At 44.4% G+C, this 21,911-nt stretch overlaps 1 protein-coding gene across 4 annotated transcripts in view; it reads left to right on the top strand.

Annotated features, from left to right (window-relative positions):
* The first annotated feature begins 8,134 nt into the window (after positions 1–8,134).
* The window catches only part of mthfsd (methenyltetrahydrofolate synthetase domain containing), a 69,340-nt gene continuing 55,563 nt past the window's right edge, over positions 8,135–21,911 (top strand). For 2 of the 4 annotated variants that reach the window (XM_038806294.1, XM_038806291.1), the window contains exons 1-2: positions 8,138–8,538; positions 18,625–18,728. In XM_038806294.1, the coding sequence (XP_038662222.1) occupies positions 8,511–8,538; positions 18,625–18,728 (132 nt within the window). In that variant the 5' untranslated portion in view covers positions 8,138–8,510. Of the gene's footprint in view, positions 8,539–18,624; positions 18,729–21,911 lie in introns of all 4 variants that reach the window. The other 2 variants (XM_038806292.1, XM_038806293.1) reach the window with 2 other exon arrangements.

The following is a 21,911-nucleotide window of genomic DNA, read 5'->3' as shown; positions in this document are numbered from 1 at the left end:
TATGGGGAGCAGGTGGGAAACTGGAGATGAGAAGATCAGCAGAGATCAAGCTGAAAAACAGAGCAGGCTCAATAAGCCATAAGATCCTCTCCTTGCCCTATTTCTTATGTTATTTTATAAAGGCATGGAGTTACTTCATCAAAAATATGAAGGCAGCACGGTGGCGCAGTGGTTAGCACTCTGCCTCACGGCACTGAGGTCCCAGGTTCGATCCCGGCTCTGGGTCACTGTCTGTGTGGAGTTTGCACATTCTCCCGAATTTTGTGTGGGTCTCACTCCCACAACCCAAAGATGTGCAGGTAGGTGGATTGGACACGCTATATTGTCCCTTAATTGGAAAAAAATGAATTGGGTACTCAAAATTTATAAAACAAAACAAAACAACAAAATATGGACAATTTCTCAGAGCGAAATATGTTCGTCACCAACAAAATTGATGTAGCATCTGCTGCCTATAATTAGAGCACAGGGAAGCATGAGCATGGATTTAATACTAATTTAAATAAGCAATACCATCACAAGCAGGGAAATATACTTGTATTTGTTCCTTCAGTTCAGCGATTAGATAATCCTTACTAAATCTCATCATTATAAACAATTTGACATTGACTTTGTTCAAATTTCTTTGTGTGTCATTTAAAAGTCTGCCAAGGATAGAGAATTAATGTTTAACATCAATTGTAATGACCAGCAGCCAGAACTCGTTGAAACAACTTTGATACCCTCAGACTGATTTGGAATCTCGCCTCAAAACTTAATTTTAATGTGGAACAGAAGTTTCCCATTTAGAACTGGAATATATTGGAACCAAAAAGTGTTTAGGCCCATTACATATTAAAAGCCTAGTTACATAATGGCTTTTGATGGCAGACTTTTTGGAAATGGGACGGGGCTATCATTAAATCATGAAATGATCCCAACTTAGAGGAGGGATGAATAGATCTTTGCGACTGAGATAAAAGCAGATTATAATAGTTGCTATGTCACACTGAGGAATAGTATGGAGCATAAAAGAAGAGACCATACTTCATTGGCTGCAAATCTTGGCTTTGAACCCTATATGTCGGTGGTCATGGGTTTACCACTGTGGATGTATTTGAATCACCAGACACATGATGCAGACATTCTCACAAGTCACGAGGACAAAGAATATTGGAGGTAAATTTTCTTAACATTTCCAACACGCTAGCTACGCTGGAAGTAATTCTGTTGGAAGTCAATTCTATTGCTCGTGCGCCTAGAAAATCCTTCTCCTTGAATTACCTCATTCCTTTTGAAGCATTCTGCAATCTGCCTGTTCAGTCCCCCTGGTATCATCTGCACATTACCACATGCCAGATAATGGCATTTTATATTTCTGTTTTCTCATTTTACCCAGCTACTACAATTAAAGTAATTGAGACTACGCAGTGCAATAGTTGCCTCTCACCTAATCAATGTTTGGTTAGTGTTTTAAAAAGTTTGAAAACATTTCCTCAGCTAGTGTTTTTTCCTTTAATTCGTTTCCCAGATTCCTTTGAGACAGCCTCAGAAAACCTATGTAATTTAAGCCAAGCAGTTCTACAGACATGCACATGTTGGGTCACTCTTTTCCTTTGCAACACAGCAGTCCATTTATTTGCCATGTAGTCAAGCTTTGGAATCTCAACGAGGTAGCAGAAGGAAAACGGCAACACAATTCCAAGGGTTCCTGTCATCCCCAAGGTCCAGGGTCGCATCAGACACCCACGTCACTTTCAAGCCATTCAGAAAGCGAACCCCCTCACTGGTGTAAGCAGGAAATTATTTCATCCCATGACAGTGTAGATAGTCTGTGACACCATGGGTGGCATGGGGGCACAGTGGTTAGCACTGCTGCCTCATGACACTGAGGACCCAGGTTCAATCCTGGCCCTGGGTCACTGTCGGTGTGGCGTTTGCACATTTTCCCGTGTCTGCGTCGGGTCTCACCCCCACAACCCAAAGTTGTGCAGAGTAGATGGATTGGTCATGTTAAAATTGCCCCTTAATTGGGAAAATAAATATAGTCTGTAACACCACAATGAGAATTCTGCATGTTAACTCCCAATATGTAGGGCATTGTCATGGCGCCTGATCCTCCTACGGTTTGGTATTACCACATCACTTCAATGAAGAAAACAATATCCAAGCGTGGCTACTGGATAATAAGAACAATCTCTTGTTACCTATTGAAAACCACACTATCTTAAACAGAAGTAGAGGATTAATGAGACACACCACAGTGGTGATTGAGAAAGACTTTCAGGATGTCGAAAGTATACTTTCACTGCCTGGACAGGACAGGTCACGATCTGCGATACTAGCCAGAAAAGCACTCCAGAATGAAATAACGTCTGCTCTTCACAACTTTGCATCGAGGATGAGCTGCAGTTGGACATAGTCAAAGAAGTACTAGCTCCACAAAGAGCAAAACTCCAGGACAGCATCCACTAAGAGGTCATCCTTGCCGAGAGCTGCACAGGACATCAGAGGTCAGCAACTCGCAGAAGTATTTTGTTTGGAACTTGGTAGAACCTGGATACCACAGCCCAACCTCCTTCAAATCTACCCTGTGCCTCTAACCTTGGCTTTGCAAGACCAGTAATTACAGGTATGCAGCCTTCTAAAACACTGTCAGAACTCACCAGGGCAATCAGAAAGAGGCGAATCATGTGGGATCTCAGCAGGTTTGCCAATTATCCATTGCATGTTTCAACTCTTTAGAATTACATTCTTGCACGGGTACAAAAATGAAGCATCCTTGAAGAGCACGTCATACTTCCTTCTGCAATGTGAGAATTGGTCCTTGGCTTTTCCCATGTTGTGCAAATTGCAGCGGGTAACAATTAAACATTGCACGTAAATCATACCGTATTCAATTGCTTTGGTTAATTGTTTCCATCTTTCTTTCAATCTTTCAATATGTTTCCGACTATTATCTTTGCAAGAAATAACTTGATCAGATGTGCTGTGAGTAGGTAAGTGAACTCACTCTTTAATGTTTCTTTTTACATTAGTGTCATTGTTTTCCTCATTTAGTAATCTCACTCAGTGCTGAACCCTTGCATCATGAGCAACCGGTTCAATAGTTTCTCCATTCATACTGATCAACAACAGCTTGAAGTAAAGTTCCAAAATCGTCTATCTTATTTCTGTGGTACGAATTAGTTACATTCTTTGGCTTTGGAATCCTGAACTAGCGTGACTCATCAACTGTATCCGCATACATGAGAGTCTGCTTCTCATACATATGAAAAGCAGGCCCCGTGATTTAATATCTGGTGACAGTTACTATATTTACAAATCATTTTTGTAAAATCTTGTGGAATTTCCAATGGAAGCACTGCATGGGCAGATGTTCAGGAGGGCTGCAGTTTCACCTGCCAGTGTTGTGTGCCTGCCCACGTTAGTGCGATCAGGGTAAGTACCTGCACTGGGCTGGCATTTACCAGCCCTCCTGTGAGATGGGGGTGGCATGGGGGAGGGGTACTCCCATTTCCTTCCTGCTGCCGTGGCATTCTGCCAGTGGCGGGGAAGGTGGGGGCATCCCTCTCACCTGGAGGCCGATTGAGACACTTAAATGAGGGGGGGACGAATCTTGCTGAAACGTACAGGATATCGCGAGGCCTGGATAGAGTGGACGTGGAGAGGATGTTTCCACTAGTAGGAAAAAACTAGAACCAGAGGGCACAGCCTCAGACTGAAGGGACGATCGTTGAAAATAGAAACAAGGAGGAATTTCTTCAGCCAGAGGGTGGTGAATCTGTGGAACCCATTGCCGCAGAAGGCTGTGAGGCCACATCACTGAGTGTCTTCAAGACAGCGATAGATAGTTTCTTGATTAATAAGGGGATATGGGGAGAAGGCAGGAGAATGGGGATGAAAAAATATCAGCCATGATTGAATGGCGGAGCAGCCTCGATGGGCCAAGTGGCCTAATTCTGCTCCTATGTCTTATGGTCTTGTGGTCCAAGTGTTAAACTAAGGGCCTCTTCTCACAGCAGCTGGCATTATATTGGTGGCAGGTGGGCCCATTTGACAGGTAGGGAAACTGCTTGGTGAACCCTAGTAGCCTCCCTGTGGGCTTGAGGTGCGGCCTCCAACTTGGGCTCCCTGTGGCCCGTTAATCAGCCCTATTATTTTGAAGACAATCCGGTTGCTCTCTACACTGCAGGCAATGATATGCATCTGCTATGATCCAGTTCCTTAAACAATGCTACAGAAATCTTAATGGCCCAGGGTTTCTGCATGGGTGTACTAATTTCTTTTCAGCCCAATGTGCCTAAAATTAGTGAATTTGGTGTGATGAACTGGGGAACTCTGAGCACAAATAACATTGAGCGCAAACTGAGTTTTTGTAATCACCATGCTTTTTTAAAAAAAAATGTTGTGCTGGTAGCCAACCCTGCTCACAAAGCTGGCCATGCCCCCAGATCAAATTAATCATGTTTCCGTAAAACACTGTATTAGCCCATGGTAGATTTTGTATTTGGTGACAGACGAATACGTTTGAGAAGAAACTTGAGGGTAAAAGAAATACTTCTCAAAGCTAGTGCAATTGTGGACAGAATTGAAATCTGGATCACTGATTGCACCGAGAGTGGAAACTTTTTATCTTGCAAATGAGATTCCCAGGAAACATTGAGACCCTGAAAAGAAGCTCCTGAAAAGCTAATTTTCCGAAGCCTTTCACAGCAATATTCTAATAAACGCCTAACGTGTCTTTTATTAAGAAAACCGTTGTCCAAAACCTTTACAGCTTCGGTCAGGCTCGCAGGGCCCCTCTCACATCGCTCTATTAAGAACATTGATAGCGGTGTTCAAAATCATGATGGTTTAAATAGAGTAAATAAGCAGAAACTATTTCCAATGGCAGACAAATTTAAGGTGATTGGCAAAGGAACCAGAGGATGGCCTGAGGAAAATCTTTTTATGCAATGAGTTGTTGTGTTCTGGATTTTGCCTGAAAGGATTTTTTCAATTCCTTCATGGGGTGTAAACTTTGCTGCCAAAGCCAACATTTGTTGCCCATCCCTAATTGCCCTTGTGTGTTGGAAGCAGACTCAATCGTAACTTTTAAAAGGGAATTGGGTAAATACAAATGAAAACAATTGCAGGGATATGGGAAAAGAGCAGAGAAATAGGAATAATTGAACAGCTGGCATATACACATTGGGCAATTGGCCTCCATATGTGTGCTGTGTCATCCTAATGAACGTGCCGTGTAGAAATTAACTCCAGGAATGGTAGTAAAGATCGACTTCTTGTAGTTCTTCTGGAAAACATTAGATGTGGTTTTGGAAAACCATGTGATTACAGCTGAAGAAAAGATTATTAATTGATAACTAATGAGTTTGCGACCTCCCAAAGTTTGCCTGATTACCTTTAAGGGGAACTTTGAACAGAGGATTCCTGAATTACGAATGAGTCACTGTGTGTGTGTGTTTGGTACTCTCACAAAGGGGTGGGGGTGTGAGTTCGTGGAGCTGGGTTCAGCAAAATTGGGACATGTGCTTGTGAATCTCACGGAGCTTTGTTTAAAAATCAGCACACGACACTGGCAAATTTCTAAATTTCCTTCTACTGATAATTGCACTTTAATACCAATGATTTTACTTGAGCCATTCAAACATGATAAATGCTTTGTACATCTGCATTTTAACACCATGTCTCATGCGGTCGTCAACTCTCCAGCATTGTTCTCGAGTCTCCAAGAATTAGAGATCAATCACCTGTACACTGTTGTGAGAAACCAGGAGAAACAAAATCAAAGGGACACTTAAAAAGTTACTTAAAAAAATTTTTTTTTTTTTGAAAATTCATTAAAAAAACTGGAGATAGATAAAAAATAGCACCGTCCCGTAGAAGGGTCATAATTGACTCGAAACATTAACTCTGTTTCTTTCTCCTCAGACTGCTGAGTTTTTTGTGCACTTCGCATTTTATTTCGGATTTTCAGCTTCCGCAGTATTTCGATTTTACTTTGGATAGAGTCTCCATTTGACTGGGAAGGGCAGTTCAAAGTGTGAGATTATGGCCCGGATAATGCTGAAAAATGGTACGATTGTCAACATTCGTCATTGTTACTGCATTCAAACTGAGTTACTTCTGGAGAATAAAGTGGAAATCTGTTGATGTCTCTCTGAACTGACAAGAACTTCCACTCTTAATCTGTTAAAGGCCCATAACTTCCATTTCCTTGGGGATACCCCAAAGATGTGCTAGTCTCCCCTCTACCCCCGGGATTCCCCACAAAATAATTTCCCAGCAATTATCCAGTGTAAGGCCCCTCCTTGTTGACTTCCTTATTTTTACTTTGCTGTTATCATTTATGATCCATACATGTTTAATGGACATATAAGTTTAGGCCAAGCAGAGGAAGTGAGGAACAGAAAAGTTATAAAATACACTGTGCCAGCGTTTCAACAGCAGAACTCAGACTTTTTGGCACTTAGATCGTAGGGATATGGTTTGGTTGGTTGGCTGGTGCCGATGAATTGGAAAAAGGATTGTGTTCTGCCCCACAACAAGTGGTGATTGAGTCCTACCCGTGTGGGATGGTTTTCAGACAACCAAGGAAAGGACATTCGGGTCCCGAACACAGAGAGAAGAAGCTGCTCTCTCCCTCTTTCTCCAGAAATACGGTATAGCTGCTATTTTTATGAGCCTGCAGGAAGTTTTGAATCCTGAATGTATCTACAGTGAAAACCATTACAGACAAAAAGCAAAAACCTCCAACTGAAAGCCTAGCTTGAAGAACGGTATCCTGGAAGAGGTCCACCTGAAACAAAGACTCATCTTTTTACTTTAATCATTATGTTAACCCCTCTTTTTCCCTCTGTGTTTGTCGATCTTGTGTGCGTGTAGAGCGTGGGGCAAGTTGAAATGGCGCGGAATTAAGATTTAGAAATCGTTAACCAGTTGTAGTTGCTTTTTAAATTATAGTTATTGCTTTAATAAAAATTTGTGTTTATATTTACAAACCTGGTGACTGTAATTATCAGGCAGCCAAGGGCCAAAGACTTGGGTGTTTTCGAAGAATTATTTGTTAATTTCAATTGTGTTGTGACTCTGGGTCAAAGGGGCTGGAATTGACTGCGCACTAGCCCAGGGGTCGTAACATCAGGACGTTCAAATGCTCCGATTTAAATATCGCTGTCTTTGGATGGTTCCAAATCTCTTAAAACCACTTCCACCTCCTGGGTAACTACCTCCCAGGCTATCCCCTGACTATCCTCCCAGCCCCTATGGGAGCCCCTGACTACCTCCCCAAACTCCTGCTAACCCACTACCCGCAAACTCCCCTCCTGGGATTCCATGAGACCCATACTGGTTATTTCACTTGCCCATAAAACCCACTCCCCTAAACCTTGAGAAATCCCCAGCAAAGTTGCCAATCACCCTGTGCCTACATTCAGTCCTGTTTTTAAAAATTCTTTCATGGGAAGTGGGTGTCACTGTCAATGCCAGCATTAGTTACCCCATCGCTAATTGTCCTGCCATTTCCGAGGGCAAGTAAGAGTCAACATAATGCTGTGGGCCTGGAGTCACATGTAGGCCAGACCAGGTGGGTCATTAATGAACCAGATGGGTCAGGTGGCTCGGTGACACAGTGGGTAGCACTGCTGCCTCACAGCGCCAGGGTTCAATTCTGGCCTTGGGCAACTGCGGAGTTTGCACTTTCTCTCCGTGTCTGCATGGGTTTCCTCCGGGTGCTCCGGTTTCCTCCCACAGTCCAAAGATGTGCAGGTTAGGTGGACTGACCATGCTAAATTGCCCCTCAGTGTCCAGGGATGGGCACGGTTACGGGGATGGGATTACATGGGTGAGTGGGTCTAGGGAGGATGCTCTTTCGGAGGGTCGGTGCAGACTTGATGGGCCGAATGGCCTCCTTCTGCACTGTTGGTTCTAATCACCACTACTTTCAATTCCAGATTTGTTGATTAAATTGAAATTCCGCCAGCAGGTGATTGCTCCCTTGGTGGGATTTGAATCCATGATCCCGAGAGCATTATTAGCCTGGGTTGCTGGATTATAATCTGGTGACATTACCACTTTATCGTCTCATTGGCCGAAGCTTTATTTTTTGAAGACAACCTGTTGCCGGTTTGTGGCGTATGGTCAAGTCTGACTGACCCATTGAGCACATTGTACAAGGTGTAGGCGGGTGATCCGCAGTTCATTCTGCACCGCTCAGACAGCCCAGAGGCAGCAGAGGGATTTATTAGTAGAGTCTGTATACATGCAGCGATTCGTTTTTTCGCCTTCTCTTGCCTTGTGTGAAGCTTCCGCAGCTTCCGCCAGAGCAGCCGCGGAGACACGTGTCAACCGACGGGAAACGGCAATTGCTACATTGGCCCAATTCGATCCTCCTTGGCTACTTTCTCCAGTCGCGGTAACTGACTAGGAAACAGCCTCCAGCGGATACAAGCCCACCTTTAAAGGCACAGGCACCTCGTTATTCCCACTGGCAGATGCCTTTCTCAAGCAGTTTATAACAAAAACAAATCATGCAGCCTGCAATCAAGTTAATGCCTGGTATGCTTTTAACGTTGCAGCAAAGTTTTACGGTTATGAAAATTGTCAGCAAATTGTACTTTTTCCCTCCAGTTTGAAATCACATTGTGATATGCTTTTGTAGCCCTCCCCCTCCCCCCAGATCTCTGCAAAACCTGGCCACTTGCATATATCCCTCGGCAGGAATTTGATGCCCTCCTGCCTGGCAGGTTTGGTGGCAGGGTGGGCATTTTGATCAGGTGGGAGGGTGCCGTGTGGGGACTCTGCCCCCTTCCCCACTTCCACCCCAATTGGCCTTTGACAGGAAAGCCTGTGGAAGGCCTCACTCTGCTGTCATTTGAGGCCTTAAGTGGACACCTAAGGGGCCCATCCTGCTGCCATGGTTATTTAAAAAAAATAACTCTGAGTTGGGGTGGGAGGGGGCGTGGGGTTCACAATCCGGGGAGCAGAACAAGGAAATCTGGGTGGGTTGCTTTTGCAGATTAACTCATTGAAAAGCACTTTGTGCCTCAGGGACCCGTCAATGCAAAGGTTTGTTGAAGGGAAGTTAGCGCGAAGAGTCACCGCTGTGTCATTGCTGTTGACCCTCAGGACCCCCTTTCCCACCATCACTGATAGGTATCTCGGGATTCACTGACTCTACTAGGCCTCAGGTGAGGCAGCAGCCACTCTCCGTCCTGGCAACATGGTGGCTCAACAGAACTGGCAACCTCCGATTGGCTGGCAGCTCATGGTGAATGGGACCCCTGCTGCTGGCTTCTTGATTCCAGTGACAGCCCACCACAATTGGGGCAGCACGATAGCATTGTGGATAGCACAATTGCTTCACAGCTCCAGGGTCCCAGGTTCGATTCCGGCTTGGGTCACTGTCTGTGCGGAGTCTGCACATCCTCCCAGTGTGTGCGTGGGTTTCCTCCGGGTGCTCCGGTTTCCTCCCACAGTCCAAAGATGTGCAAGTTAGGTGGATTGGACATGATAAATTGCCCTTAGTGTCCAAAATTGCCCTTAGTGTTGGGTGGGGTTACTGGGTTATGGGGATAGGGTGGAGGTGTTAACCTTGGGTAGGGTGCTCTTTCTGGGAGCTGGTGCAGACTTGATGGGCCGAATGGCCTCCTTCTGCACTGTAAATTCTATGAAAAAAAAATTCTATGAATCCTACGAAGTGCCTAAGTGGCAATGAGTTCTGCGGACCTCTCCCCACAGGAAGTGGCACTGGGCTCCCACCAAGCTGCCAAGGCTCCTATCATCTCATTAAAATTCAGTCCCTGAGTTTTATCGCTTCGCCATTGGTGGCTGTGCCTACAGCAGTTTTATTTCAAGCTCTGGAATCCCCACCCTAAACCCCTTCATCTTTCGCTTCTATGAAATTGCTACTTGAAACCTAACTCTTCCCTTAACTGGTATTTCCTTCTCTTGGCAAAGTGTAAAATGTTGTCTTGTATGCTAAGAAGCGATGGGGGAGATTTTACTACATTTGAAGGCACAATATAATGCAAGCTCTTGATTAATCATCACATTTGAACTGTGATAAGTTAGCAACAATGCTGGAGTTAGTTTTGGCTTTGGACACAGTTGGGGAAATGGCTGAAGATTGCACTTAACGTTTTGCTGATTTGAGTTACAGTTCAGTCTGTTTGCATAATCACGACCAGTGAAATCACACTACAAAATAAAATCTAATTGGATCTTTTCATATTTAAAAATGCTCATTCGTTTAAGAGTCGAAACCTGCTGCACTTTCATTAATATAGCTGAAAATGGGTCTTCACAAAATGTATTCTTATTTTAAATCAGGTTGTCGAGGGCTACTTGTAAGTCTGATTTTTAATCACTGAAAATGACTTGAAAAAAACAGACAATGCAAGCCATTTACTAGTTTCATTAGTGTAGACTAATCAGTTTCTTTGTAAATTAAAGATTATTTTTGATATTTGTAAACTTCTGAAACAAACCCTGTCGCTGCATAAATTCAATTTGACAAGATGACATATGGGGTGGTGTTTTCGTGAAATGTGAGGTTGCTCACTTTAATATAACAATAGAAAAACAGAATATACCGAGGGCCCGGGTTCGATCCCGGCCCCGGGACACTGTCGATGTGGCGTTTGCACATTCTCCCCGTGTCTGCGTGGGTTTAACCCCCACAACCCAAAGATATGCCGGGTAGGTGAATTGGCCACGTTAAATTGCCCCTTAATTGGGGAAAAAAAAAATTGGGTACTCTAAATTTTTTTAAAAAGGAAAAAGAAAAAGCAGAATATTGAACGTTGTAAATTATGTTCGGAGAGACTTGCGTGTGCTCATACATGGAACATTAAAGTAATAATAATAAAAAAATAATCACTTATTGTCACAAGTAGGCTTCAATGAAGTTACTGTGAAAAACCCCTAGTTGCCACATTCCAGCGCCTGTTCGGGGAGGCCAGTACGGGAATTGAACCCGCGCTGCTGGCATCGTTCTGCATTACAAGCCAGCTGTTTAGCCCACTGTGCTGAATCAGCCACAGGTTGGCTTGCAGGTACAACAAGCAGTTAGGAAGGCAAATAGCATGTTACAGGCGAGCATACAAATTAGGAGCAGGAGTAGGCCATTTGGCCTGTCGAGCCTGCTCAGCCATTCAATAAGATTATGGCTGATCTGATTGTAATCTCAACCTACCTCCCGATAACCTTTCACCCCTTGTTAATCAAGGTTCCATCTAACTCGGCCTGAAACATATTCAAATAATCAGCTTCCACTGCCTTTTGAGGGAGAGAATTCCAGAGTCTTCTGGGAGAAAAAAATGATCCTAATCTCCATCTTAAATGAACCAGCCTTCATTTTTAAACAGTAACCCCTCGTTCTAGGTCTTGGGATTCATTGCAAGGGGATTGGAGTATGAGGGTAAGGAGGTCTTGTGAGAATTGTATAGTGCTTTAGTGACAGCACATCTGGAGTACTGTGCTCAGTTTTGATCTCCACGTTGGAGAAAGGATATACTTTACTTGGAGACAGCCCCGTGAAAGTTCACGAGATTGGTTCTTGGGAAGAGATGATTGCTCTTTGATGAGAGGCGGAGTAAATTGAGCCTGTACTCTCAGTTCAGAAGAGTGAGAGGTGATTTCATTGAAACATGGAAGGTTCTGAAGGGACTCGACAGGGTAGACACTAAGGGGTTGTTTCCCCTGGCTGGGGAATCTTAAACACAGGGGAACAGTCTCAAGAAAAAGGGGGGGGGGGGGGGGGGGGACCATGTAGAACTGCGATGAGGTGAAATTCCTTCACTAAGAGAGTTCAAAATTTTTGGAATTGTCTACCTGAGAGGCCGCCGGAAGGTGGCACGGGGGCACAGTGGTTAATACTTTTGCCTCACTGTGCCAGGAATGTGGGTTCAATTCCAGCCTTGGGTGACTCTCTGTGTGGAGTTTGCATTTTCTCCCCGTGTCTGCGTGGATTTCCTCCGGGTGCTCCGGTTTCCTCCCACAGTCCAAAGATATGCAGGTTAGGTGGATTGGCCATGCTAAATTGCCCCTTAGTGTCCAAAGAATTAGCTGGGATCATGACGATAGAGCGGGGGTGTGGGCGTAGGCAGGGTGCTCTTTCAGAGGGTCAATGCAGATTCGATGGGCTTAATGGCCCCTTTGTGCACTGTAGGTATTCTGTGGTTCTACAGTTGTGGATAATTCATCATTGAGAGTGTTTAAGGCTGAGATAGTCAAATATTTTGTCTGCCAAGTCATCAAAGGATATGGCGAGTGGGCAGGAATGTGGAGCTAAGGTAGAGGATCAACCATGATTGTATTCAGATTTCAGATTTCTTGTGTTCTTATGCATGCATTCAGCGGAAAATTGACCTCCTCCTTATTTCAATTTGGTGGCTTACCCAGTTTTGTGGATGGCAATTCTGCAGGTGAAATGGTTTTTAAACGAGGGGTAAAGATCATGGAGGCTCAATTTATGATTGATATAACTGAGGTTTCGAGTTCCATGATGTTTCGCGCACTTTTGGTCAATTTCACCCAGATTGCCCTGGTAAAAATGCAAACGAGCGGAAAATTGACCCTGCTTTATATGGAGTCTTGCACTGTAGGTTATATCTTTGGCAATTTTGTTTTTATAATATTAATGGGAATTTCAAATTGAATTATTCTGCTGGAGCTTATTCTATCAAATTCTACAATTTGCTTATCATAACTTCAATTCTGTTTATAACCATACCAAATTTCCTTCAAATACTTTCCACTTTTCTCCCAGAGATTGTGTTCCACTTAAATGTTTTAATTTGTTTTGCATTCTTTTGAACTCTGCTATTATAAGCTCCATTTTCTTTGTGTCATTTCTTTTTACGCATCTTTTCCTGATTTACTCCATAAATAACTAATTGATATGTCATACCTGACGCGAAAAAGAAGATCAGTTGCTGAGCATATGAAGACAAATATTTATAAATCACTGGTTCGGCCGCATTTGGAGCATTGGACACTTCTGTTGGACACCACAACTTTAGGAAGCATCCAAACACCTTGGAGAGGGTGTAAAGGAAGTTTACTAAAATGGTACCATGCAGGGATGAGAGACTTCAGTAATGTACAGAGAAGCTCGGATCATTCGTAGAGCTGAGAAGGTTAAGGAAGAATTTCAAGGAGGTGTTCAAAATTGCAAGGTTTTTAAACAAGGCTAAACAAGGTGAAACAGTTTTCACGAGCAGAGAACACAGATAAGAACATAAGAACATAAGAACATAAGAACATAAGAACTAGGAGCAGGAGTAGGCCATCTGGCCCCTCGAGCCTGCTCCGCCATTCAATGAGATCATGGCTGATCTTTTGTGGACTCAGCTCCACTTTCCGGCCCGAACACCATAACCCTTAATTCCTTTATTCTTCAAAAAACTATCTATCTTTACCTTAAAAACATGTAATGAAGGAGCCTCAACTGCTTCACTGGGCAAGGAATTCCATAGATTCACAACCCTTTGGGTGAAGAAGTTCCTCCTAAACTCAGTTCTAAATCTACTTCCCCTTATTTTGAGGCTATGCCCCCTAGTTCTGCTGTCACCCGCCAGTGGAAACAACCTGCCCGCATCTATCCTATCTATTCCTTCATAATTTTAAATGTTTCTATAAGATCCCCCCTCATCCTTCTAAATTCCAACGAGTACAGTCCCAGTCTACTCAACCTCTCCTCATAATCCAACCCCTTCAGCTCTGGGATTAACCTAGTGAATCTCCTCTGCACACCCTCCAGCGCCAGTATGTCCTTTCTCAAGTAAGGAGACCAAAACTGAACACAATACTCCAGGTGTGGCCGCACTAACACCTTATACAATTGCAACATAACCTCCCTAGTCTTAAACTCCATCCCTCTAGCAATGAAGGACAAAATTCCATTTGCCTTCTTAATCACCTGTTGCACTTGTAAACCAACCTTCTGTGACTCATGCACTAGCACACCCAAGTCTCTCTGAACAGCGGCATGCTTTAATATTTTATCGTTTAAATAATAATCCCGTTTGCTGTTATTCCTACTAAAATGGATAACCTCACATTTGTCAACATTGTATTCCATCTGCCAGACCCGAGCCCATTCACTTAACCTATCCAAATCCCACTGTAGACTTCCAGTATCCTCTGCACTTTTCGCTTTACCACTCATCTTAGTGTCATCTGCAAACTTGGACACATTGCCCTTGGTCCCCAACTCCAAATCATCAATGTAAATTGTGAACAATTGTGGGCCCAACACGGATCCCTGAGGGACACCACTAGCCACTGACTGCCAACCAGAGAAACACCCATTTATCCCAACTCTTTGCTTTCTATTAATTAACCAATCCTCTATCCATGCTACTACTTTACCCTTAATGCCATGCATCTTTATCTTATGCAGCAACCTTTTGTGTGGCACCTTGTCAAAGGCTTTCTGGAAATCCAGATATACCACATCCATCGGCTCCCCGTTATCTACTGCACTGGTAATGTCCTCAAAAAATTCCACTAAATTAGTTAGGCATGACCTGCCTTTTCCGAACCCATGCTGTGTCTGCCCAATGGGACAATTTCTATCCAGATGCCTCACAATTTCTTCCTTGATGATAGATTCCAGCATCTTCCCTATTACCGAAGTTAAACTCACTGGCCTATAATTTCCTGCTTTCTGCCTACCTCCTTTTTTAAACAGTGGCGTCACGTTTGCTAATTTCCAATCCACCGGGACCACCCCAGAGTCTAGTGAATTTCGGTAAATTATCACTAGTGCATCTGCAATTTCCCTAGCCATCTCTTTTAGCACTCTGGGATGCATTCCATCAGGGCCAGGAGACTTGTCTACCTTTAGCCCCATTAGCTTTCCCATCACTCCCTCCTTAGTGATAACAATCCTCTCAAGGTCCTCACCTGTCATAGCCTCATTTCTATCAGTCGCTGGCATGTTATTTGTGTCTTCCACTGTGAAGACCGACCCAAAAAACCTGTTCAGTTCCTCAGCCATTTCCTCATTTCTCATTATTAAAACTCCCTTCTCATCCTCTAAAGGACCGATATTTACCTTAGCCACTCTTTTTTGTCTTATATATTTGTAAAAACTTTTACTGTCTGTTTTTATATTCTGAGCAAGTTTACTCTCATACTCTATCTTACTCTTCTTTATAGCTTTTTTAGTAGCTTTCTGTTGCCCCCTAAAGATTTCCCAGTCCTCTAATCTCCCAGCAATCTTTGCCACTTTATATGCTTTTTCCTTCAATTTGATACTCTCCCTTATTTCCTTAGATATCCACGGTCGATTTTCCCTCTTTCTTCCGTCCTTCCTTTTTGTTGGTATAAACCTTTGCTGAGCACTGTGAAAAATCGCTTGGAAGGTTCTCCACTGTTCCTCAACTGTTCCACCATAAAGTCTTAGCTCCCAGTCTACCTTAGCTAGTTCTTCTCTCATCCCCTTGTAATCTCCTTTGTTTAAACACAAAACACTAGTATTTGATTTTCCTTTCTCACCCTCCATCTGTATTTTAAATTCCACCATATTGTGATCGCTCCTTCCGAGAGGATCCCTAACTATGAGATCATGAATCAATCCTGTCTCATTACACAGGACAAGATCTAGGACCGCTTGTTCCCTCGTAGGTTCCATTACATACTGTTCTAGGAAACTATCGCGGATACATTCTATAAACTCCTCCTCACGGTTGCCTTGACCGACCTGGTTAAACCAATCGACATGTAGATTAAAATCCCCCATGATAACTGCTGTACCATTTCTACATGCATCAGTTATTTCTTTGTTTATTGCCTGCCCCACCATCTCGTTACTATTTGGTGGCCGATAGACTACTCCTATCAGTGACTTTTTCGCCTTACTATTCCTGATTTCCACCCAAATGGATTCAACCTTATCCTCCATAGCACCGATGTCATCCCTTACTATTGCCCGGATGTCATCCTTAAATAACAGAGCAACACCACCTCCATTACCATCCACTCTGTCCTTCCGAATAGTTTGATACCCTCGGATATTTAACTCCCAGTCGTGACCATCCTTTAACCATGTTTCAGTAATGGCCACTAAATCATAGTCATTTACGATGATTTGTGCCACCAACTCATTTACTTTATTCCGAATACTACGAGCATTCAGGTAAAGTACACTTATGTTGGTTTTTTTACCTCTGTTTTGAATCTTAACATCTCCAGTTTTATTCCTTTTGTTATTACTGGGCCTATTCACTGTGCTCCCCTCAGTCACTGTACCTTGTACTGTCGCCCTTATGGATTTCTGACTATGTCTTCTCTGCCTTGCACTTTTCCCCTTACTTCCTTTTGTTTCTGTCCCTGTTTTACTACCTTCCAACTTCCAGCATTGGTTCCCATCCCCCTGCCACATTAGTTTAAACCCTCCCCAGATATAAGATAACTGGCAAAAGAACCATGGAGAAATGGGAAGTTCCCAGCGGAACCAGAGAATCCCGCTGCCAATAAATGGCCGGAGAACTCCAATCATGATGGTATCTAATTGAAAGGATGGGTGAAGCATATTTGATCATGACTCACAAAGGGGTATTGGATAAATATTTGGAAAGGAAAAAATGCAAGTTTATTGCTGGAAATAGTAGGAGTTTGGGACTAATTAGATAACTCTTTGACAGAGGTGAAATGGGCTGAATGGCCTTCTTCTACAGTGTATGATTCGCTGGCTGTTTGACGAATGTGGTCAGACAACCATCTTGGACTATGAGCTTCTCTGTAGTTCTTCCTCAACTGGTTTCCTCCTCAGCATCTGGGTAATATTTTTGAAACCATAATTTCCCTCCTTGAGCTTAAGTCTGAAAAGAACAGACCACAGCTGCCAGTAACGCTGGTGCTAACTCAGTACACCTCGTAAGCTTTGCTAATGTACAGCTCAAAACAATCGGGCTGCAATCTAGTAGCCCCATTAGCCGAGGGCGCAAATCCCGCAAGGAATTGAGGGTGGCGAGCGCCTGGAATTCGCTGCCAGGGGAGGTTGTGGAAGCAGGCGCATTAACGGCATTCAAAAGGCATCTCGTCAAATACATGGATAGGATGGGTATAGAGGGATACGGCACAAGGAAGTGCTGAGGGTTTTGGCCAAGGGTGGTATGACCGGTACAGGCTTGGAGGGCTGAAGGGCCTGTTCCTGTGCTCTATTGTTCTCTGTAAATCTCCTGAGCGGTCAAAAACGGGATTTGTGCTGGTGAGATGTCAGTTTGCGCTCTTTCCTCTCTCTCTCTCTCTCTCTCTCTCTCTCTCTCTCTCTTCCCCCCCCCCCCCCCCCCCCCCCCCGTCAGTATGAACCTGACATACATAATTTAACATAAATTACAATGACATTGAAGAGCTTGATAGTGTCGATTAAGCCCATGTTGCAACCTTCCACACCCTCTAACCTAGTGCATGGCATCACACCGACGTGAATCACTACTGGTTTAGCACAGGGCTAAAGAGCTGGCTTTGAAAGCAGACCAAGGCAGGCCAGCAGCACGGTTCAATTTCCTTGCCAGCCTCCCCGAACAGGCGTTGGAATGTGGCGACTAGGGTCTTTTCACAGTAACTTCATTTGAAGCCTACTTGTGACAATAAGCGATTTTCATTTCATTTCATTTCATTTCATTTCAAGTGAAAAGAGGCACTGGCAGAGGGGGTTACTCTCCTCCATTTTGGGGGTGTTCCCCTTATCTGCTGGAGGGGGGGGGCGTTGCTAATGTCAATGGGGGGGCAGTCCCAATGTCCATTGGGGGCAGGGCTCCCAATGTCCAGGCCAGACAGGGCCTTAAATCTAACTTTGAGATCGGGGTACCCTTAAAAGCGGTACCCCAATCTCAGATTTCCAGCGTTGCCAGCCTGTTTAGGCCCCACACCCCTCTGACTGACTATGTGATCCTTGCCAAAATAGCAGAGTGTTGTTTAATCAGACGAGCAAAGGCAGCTGTGAAGCCAGTGAGTTTCACACAGCTTTTCTCGCTTGATCGAACACTGCGCAATTTTGGGAAGATTGTATCCACAATGTTTATTTTTGCATCTGTTCTCTCCCTGTGTGAAGAGCACATGTGGGAGATGAATAGCGTTCACAAACTAAGGGGGCAGCATGGTAGCACAGTAGTTAGCACTGCTGCCTCACAGCGCCAGGGGCCCGGGTTCAATTCCAGCCTCAGGCGACTGTCTGAGTGGAGTTTGCACTTTCTCCCCGTGTCTGCGTGGGTTTCCTCTGGGTGCTCCGGTTTCCTCCCACAGTCCAAAGATGTGCAGGTTAGATGGATTGGCCGCGCTAAATTGCCCCTTTAGTGTCCAAAGAATTAGGTGGGGGTACGTGGATAGGCCTGCACGCCCGACGGGCCGAAAGGCCTCCTTCTGCACATAGGTTCTCTGTGATTCAATGAATGAAGTATGACTGTTTCAAAAATAAGTGCAGATAATCAAAATTCAGTCCACAAGTGTAGAGCACATTATGGATTATGATAAATTGTGGCCTGTACCTCCATTATACCTCTGAGTGAGAGTACACAGATTCTTCATGCTGTGATTGTGGACTGTGTTGTCCTCAACAGAGACAAAGATCAGGCAGTTATAATTCTGGAATAACATTTCAGACCTGAGATTCTTTTTGAATTATTTTTCTAGGTGCCTCTAAGTGGGACATTCGTCAGAAAGTTTGGGATTATATGGAAGAAAACAATCTGGCAAATTTCCCAAGGCCAGTTCATCACAGAATTCCCAATTTCAAGGTAAAAACCACAATGAAAGCCTTGCCAGCCTTTGCCTTATCACCCTCAGATGTGCCTCTTAAATTCCAAGTTCTCATGTTAGATTAATTCTCAGCAAATCATTAGCAAACCTAGTTTGTCGTAGTCACTACCTTTAGCAGACTGAAGCCATATCTGTCAGTTGTTGCTCCCTGAGGCAATGTGCAATTGATTTAATAGACGCTCGTAAGATTGTGGCAAGTTCTCAAAATGTGGCCTGTTAGTGGGCACGTTCATTCGCGTTCTCGGATTGGTGCAAGGACATCTATTGTTAACACAGCCTGTTGTATCTTCAACAACTGTCTGCATAAATAGTTTTTCATTAACAATCTTTACTTTTACATTTTAAGTGAGGACTCCATACTTACCATTCAGACAGTCTGCACCTTGGTCCACTGTAGATTGTTCTTGAAACTCTCTTGCCTTGCAAAGATACTTATTTTGCACACTATTCCCCCCATTCTAAAATAATCACTCATAAAATCAACGCAATATTTTTTGATGTAATTTTATTGTCAGACTTCCTGTGTGGCAGACGCTTTTAAGGGTTTAAATTGATAAGGAGGAGGCATTGGATAGGTTGGCTGGAATTCTCCGAGCATCGGGATTCGTTTTTCCAGCTGGCAGTGCACCCCTGCCAGCGGATTTCCCAGCAGCATGGGGTGGTTTCAATGGGAAATCCCATTGACAAGTGGCAGGAGATACAATGCCGCCCGCAGTGAACGGCGCATTACAGCGCTGAGTAACCCGCGCTGGGGGACTGGAGAATTCCACTCGTTGTCTGTACTTAAAGCTGATGAGGCATCAGGACCAGATGAGAATCATCCAAGGATACTGAAGGAAGTGAGAGTGGAAATTGCAAAGGCACCGGCCATCATGGACAACCTTCCTTGGATTCAGGGGTGGCGGCAAAAGGCCTGAGAATTGGAAATGTTACACTCTTATTCAAAAAAGGATGTGACAATAAGCCCAGCAACTATCGGTCAGTTTAACCATAGAGGCGAAGAAACTTCCAGAAACAATGGGTAGAATTAAATGCCCTCCCTCGTGGTGTATTTTGGGTCAGGGGTGTATTTAATTGGGCAGCACCGCTTCCTGCGTCCACCCCGGAAGGCCCATGGATGGCCTACCCACACCTTCAACAATTTAGCCCCTTTAGTGGGCTAAAGGGCCTCATTTGCCAGTGCTAACCCAGCGTGGATGGGGTGCTCATCATGCGGGATCATGTCAAACACATCTGTGCTGGGTTGCTTGCTGACTCCTAGGCAGGTGTTCCTCAAACAAAGGCCCTCAGTGCTGGCATCAGGATGGGAGGCCCCACTGAAAGCCACTCTCCTGTCTTTGCTGCCAGATCCCTCCAACCTCCACTCTGCAACATTGCCCTCCCTCTCCCGTCATTACTCACCAATGGCCTGGGATCCAGTGGCAGTACTAAGCCGCAGGTGGATGCGTCTCTGGTGGCACACGCATTCAGTAGAGCTGCCAGACTCTGAATAGTTGGAAACATCGAGGTGGGTGGGGACGCTTCCCCCACATCCAAAATCCCGAGTAAGGTTCTTCACTGTTCAGTAAAGTGCCCAAGTGGTACTAAATACAGCAGGTTTCTCTAAAAGAGGTAGTGCGGTGCTCTTGCAGCGCTCTATCACTCATGGTGGCACAGTGGTTAGCACTGTTGCCTCTCAGCGCCAGGGACCTGGGTTCAATTCTGGCCTTGGGTGACTGTGTGAAGTTGCACATTCTCCCCGTGTCTACGTAGGTTTCCTCTGGGTGCTCCGGTTTCCTCCCACATCCCAAAGATGTGCAAGTTTGGTGGATTGGCCATGCTGAATTGCCCCTTAGTGACCAAAAGGTTCGGTGGAGTTACTGGGCTATGGGGATATGGGGTTATGGAGAGGGCCCATTTCGGAGGGCCGGTGCAGACTCAATGGGCCTAATGGCCTCTTTCTGCACTGTAGGGATTCTATGATCCTCTGAAGATACCCCTGTCACCTCTGCTAAATACTGTCTGATAATTCCTTCTTTAAATAAATTGAGAGTACCCAATTTTTTTTTCCATTTAAGGGGCAAATTTAGCGTGGCCAATTCACCTACCCTGCACATCCTTTTGGCTTGCGCGGGTGAGACCCATGCAGACACGAGGTGAGTGTGCAAACTCCACACGGACAGTGACACGGGGCCGGGATTGATCGCCTGCCTGATAATTCCTGACACAATTAGTACCCACGAGGGTAAATGCTAATTAATTAATCCCAGCGTAGATTTGTTAAGGGCAAATCATGGTTAACTAACTTGCTTGAGTTTTCTGATGAGGGAAAGAGAGGCTTGATGAGTGGAATGCTGTTGGATGTGGTTTGCATGGACTTCCAAAAGACATTTAATAAAGTACTGCACAACAGGCGTGTGAGAAAGGTTAGTGCTCATGGAATATACATGACAACAGCAACATGGATATGAAATTGGCCGTGCGGCAGGAAACAAAAGTGTGGAGGTGAGCGGTTGTTTTTCGGACTGGAAGAAGGTTTGCAATGGAGTTCCCCAGGAATCAGTGTTAAGACCCCCTCCTCTTCCTGACATATATATTAATAACAGACCTTGGTTACAGGATACAACTTCAAAATTTGCGGATGATTTGAAATGCTTGCAAGTATTGTGAACCATGAGGAGGATCGTGTCGAACCTCAAAAGGACATGGACAGTTTGGTGGAATGGGTAGGCTAGTGGCAGATGAACTATGAAGTAATTAATTTTGACAGGAAGAATGCTATAAAATAAAGGGTACAATTCTAAAGGCGGGGGAGAGGGGTGGATGGGCTACAGGAATAGAGGGAATGTGGGTGTTTATGTGCATATATAATTGAAGGTGGCAGGACAGGTTGTGAGGTTAATAAAGCCAACAGTACCTTTGGCTTTACCAATAGGGGGATGAGTACACAGCAAGGAAGTTTGTTTAGACCTCTATAAAACACCGCTCAACCTCAGCGGGAGTATGGTGTCCACATTTGGGCACCACACTTGAAAAAGGAAGTGAAGGTATTAGAGAAGATGAAGAAAAGATTCATGAGACTGGTTCCAGCTATGAGGAACTTTAGTGGCATGGAAAGTTTGGAGAAGGTGCGACTATCCTCCTTGGACGTGAGAAGGTTGAGGGGAGATTTGATAGAGGTA

This window comes from Scyliorhinus canicula, chromosome 9, assembly GCF_902713615.1.
Source record: "Scyliorhinus canicula chromosome 9, sScyCan1.1, whole genome shotgun sequence".
In the NCBI taxonomy this organism is placed as follows: Eukaryota; Metazoa; Chordata; class Chondrichthyes; order Carcharhiniformes; family Scyliorhinidae; genus Scyliorhinus; species Scyliorhinus canicula.
Note: the sequence above shows the minus strand (reverse complement) of the source record. Positions and strands in the feature narration are given on the sequence as shown.